Source organism: Enoplosus armatus, chromosome 9 (genome assembly GCF_043641665.1).
Source record: "Enoplosus armatus isolate fEnoArm2 chromosome 9, fEnoArm2.hap1, whole genome shotgun sequence".
Lineage (NCBI taxonomy): Eukaryota > Metazoa > Chordata > Actinopteri > Centrarchiformes > Enoplosidae > Enoplosus > Enoplosus armatus.
This window is the reverse complement of record NC_092188.1, coordinates 18779341-18781820: the sequence shown is the minus strand read 5'-3', so window position 1 is coordinate 18781820 and position 2480 is coordinate 18779341. Positions and strand designations below refer to the sequence as shown.

At 43.3% G+C, this 2480-nt stretch overlaps 1 protein-coding gene across 1 annotated transcript; it reads left to right on the top strand.

Moving 5' to 3' along the window:
• Window positions 1-2168, top strand: LOC139290204 (basic helix-loop-helix transcription factor scleraxis-like). Its single transcript, XM_070911902.1, has 3 exons — window positions 1-392; window positions 698-911; window positions 2052-2168. Exons 1-3 carry the CDS (start codon window positions 1-3, stop codon window positions 2166-2168), a joined length of 723 nt encoding a protein of 240 aa, XP_070768003.1.
• Window positions 2169-2480: the final 312 nt, after the last annotated feature.

Below are 2480 nucleotides of genomic sequence, written 5' to 3'. Positions count from 1 at the left end.
ATGACATTCGCCATGCTGCGCACGGCACCTCCCGCAGGCCGCTTCCTCTACGGTGACATCGCCCTCCTCTCTGAAGATGATGATGAGAATGGGAGCGAGGGGTCGGGCTCCGAGGAGCGTACCACCAACTCCTCCAACTTCCGCCTGTCCTCCTCGTCGCCATCTGCCTTTCACATCAAGGTGAACAGGAAGAGGAAGCTGTGTGGGGGCGGAGGGTGCGGAGGGATAGACCTAGGGACCATGGCAGAGAGGCTCGGCCCCCCGGACTCCTCCCTCCCTGGGGAGGGTCGCCAGAGGACCGCAGCCAACGCGCGGGAGAGAGATCGCACCAATTCTGTCAACACAGCATTCACAGCGCTGCGCACACTCATCCCCACCGAGCCTGCGGACAGGTACAGAGCAACAGGACTCAAACTCATCACATTCTGTCTGATGGACAAATATGTTTCTAAAAATAATTCTTTCCATCTGAGAACCAAAATAAGTAGTCCCAGATCTGATGTAGCTCTGGATAACAGGCACCTTTAATAACAATTAAATTATTTTTAAGGATGTGTCATAGAGTTAGTGTCCAGGAAATGGTTACTCCAAACATTAGTAGAGATGAAATGCATGCATGATACATTTTTTCAAAGTACACTTTTTAAATATTATGCATTTATCAATATCATGAATCTGGTTCTGATTTGTTGATTAGGAAGCTGTCGAAGATCGAGACGCTACGTTTGGCCAGCAGCTACATCAGCCATCTGGGGAACGTCTTGCTCCTGGGCGAGGGGCTTCATGACGGACAACCGTGCCACACTCCCTCACCACCGTTCTTCCACGTTAACTCCTCCCCCAACCGAGGATCTGACCAATCAGCTCAGCCAAAGCACATCTGTACTTTCTGCCTCAGCAACCAGAGGAAAATGGTGAGCAGACGAAAATTATAAATCATCAAGCAAGAAAAAAGTCAGAATCAACTGAAACAAAAATGCTGTATGAAGTAAGATGTCCAACAAAACAGTGTTATCAGCCATTTTAAAATGGCACTAAATACAAAGAAATATGCAAGAAATTATTTACAGCTTTTTATTGTTTATGTGTGAACTAAACAACTATAATAAATACTTTAATAATAACTATAATACATTTCCTTAGTTAATACTCAAAAACTATAAACAGAGCAATTGAAATGCTTTTTCCAGAATTAGAAAAAGATTTAGCCAAAGAGAAAGCTGATCATACTGCAGAGTGAAGCTTCTTTTGGGAAACTGTGAAATTTTAGGGTCAATTTGGTGTTTAAAGCTGACCTGAGATCAGTGACTGTGCCCGTAAACCTGATTGGCCCTGAGGGACATTAAAAGCAGAACCTCTTTAAAGTCCTCTTTTGGGGTGAAGGACTGTGTATTATTATTCTGTTGGGGGTTAGTTTTACTAACAGCAGGTGGCTTGAAAAGTTCAAGGTGCTTTCTGAAAGTCAGTGAAAGTTACAATGAATACAAGAGATTGTTTTTGTGTCAATGGTGGGTCAAACACCACAACACTGACAAGACGTGCACGACCGTTGCCCCCCCCCCAAAAAATGCTGTGTTTTTTTTCTTTCTTTAAAAAGAAAAATGAATTTGAAGTTTACAAGTGTATTTATGCAGCGAGTGAGATTTATGACCAAGAGCCCATGAAATCCATCCAAAACCATGTGTATAATTTGAAGAATGTATTGACGTCAGCCTGAATATGAGAAGGTTTTAATCATAACTGCTGGAGGACTGACCTGAGATACATGGATTGGCAACTGGCAATGACTTTGTTCCACTGAAACTGGATGTCACAAAACAACAAATATGTACATTTTATACATTTAACTCACACACTGAAAGTGTTAAGAACATTTTCCAAAAGCGCTTTCAGGGTATTACTCAGTTTAACAACTCAGGAACAAATTCATTCCAGAGATACAGAACAAAACAAATTATAAAAATAATTTTAACATTACTAAATCTACAGTCAGATCTCTCATTTATTTCACATTAGAGTTTTGTGGCTGTTGCAGCACGATCGGCCTCCACCTTAACAGAGATACAGAAAAGGAGAACTTAATCCAGTACAGCTCACATTTGATTGATTCAACGCAGGAAATAGACATAATCAAGAACACCCTCAGCACGAGAAAGTCGTCAGTCTGAGGAGAAATAACAGGGAATGAAGAATTCCTATCACCTGGCTGAAATCAAATGTACATGAGTCCAGCTCCGACTTCGACAAATGCCACCAGTCTGTGCAGAGGATGACAGAGAGGTGACGTCCACTCAAGTCTCCCCCCTCTAACCTAGCCGCTGCCCATTTAGCAGGATTTATGGGTAAGGAGCTGACATCTGGCAGACTCCCCCGTTACCCCAGCAGTGTGTGAAAGCTAATACCCTCCTCAGTGTCTAAACCCAGAGACCCTTTAGCTGGGGGATAACCTGAGTCTCAGCAGTGTGTGTCTCCCCCCCTAC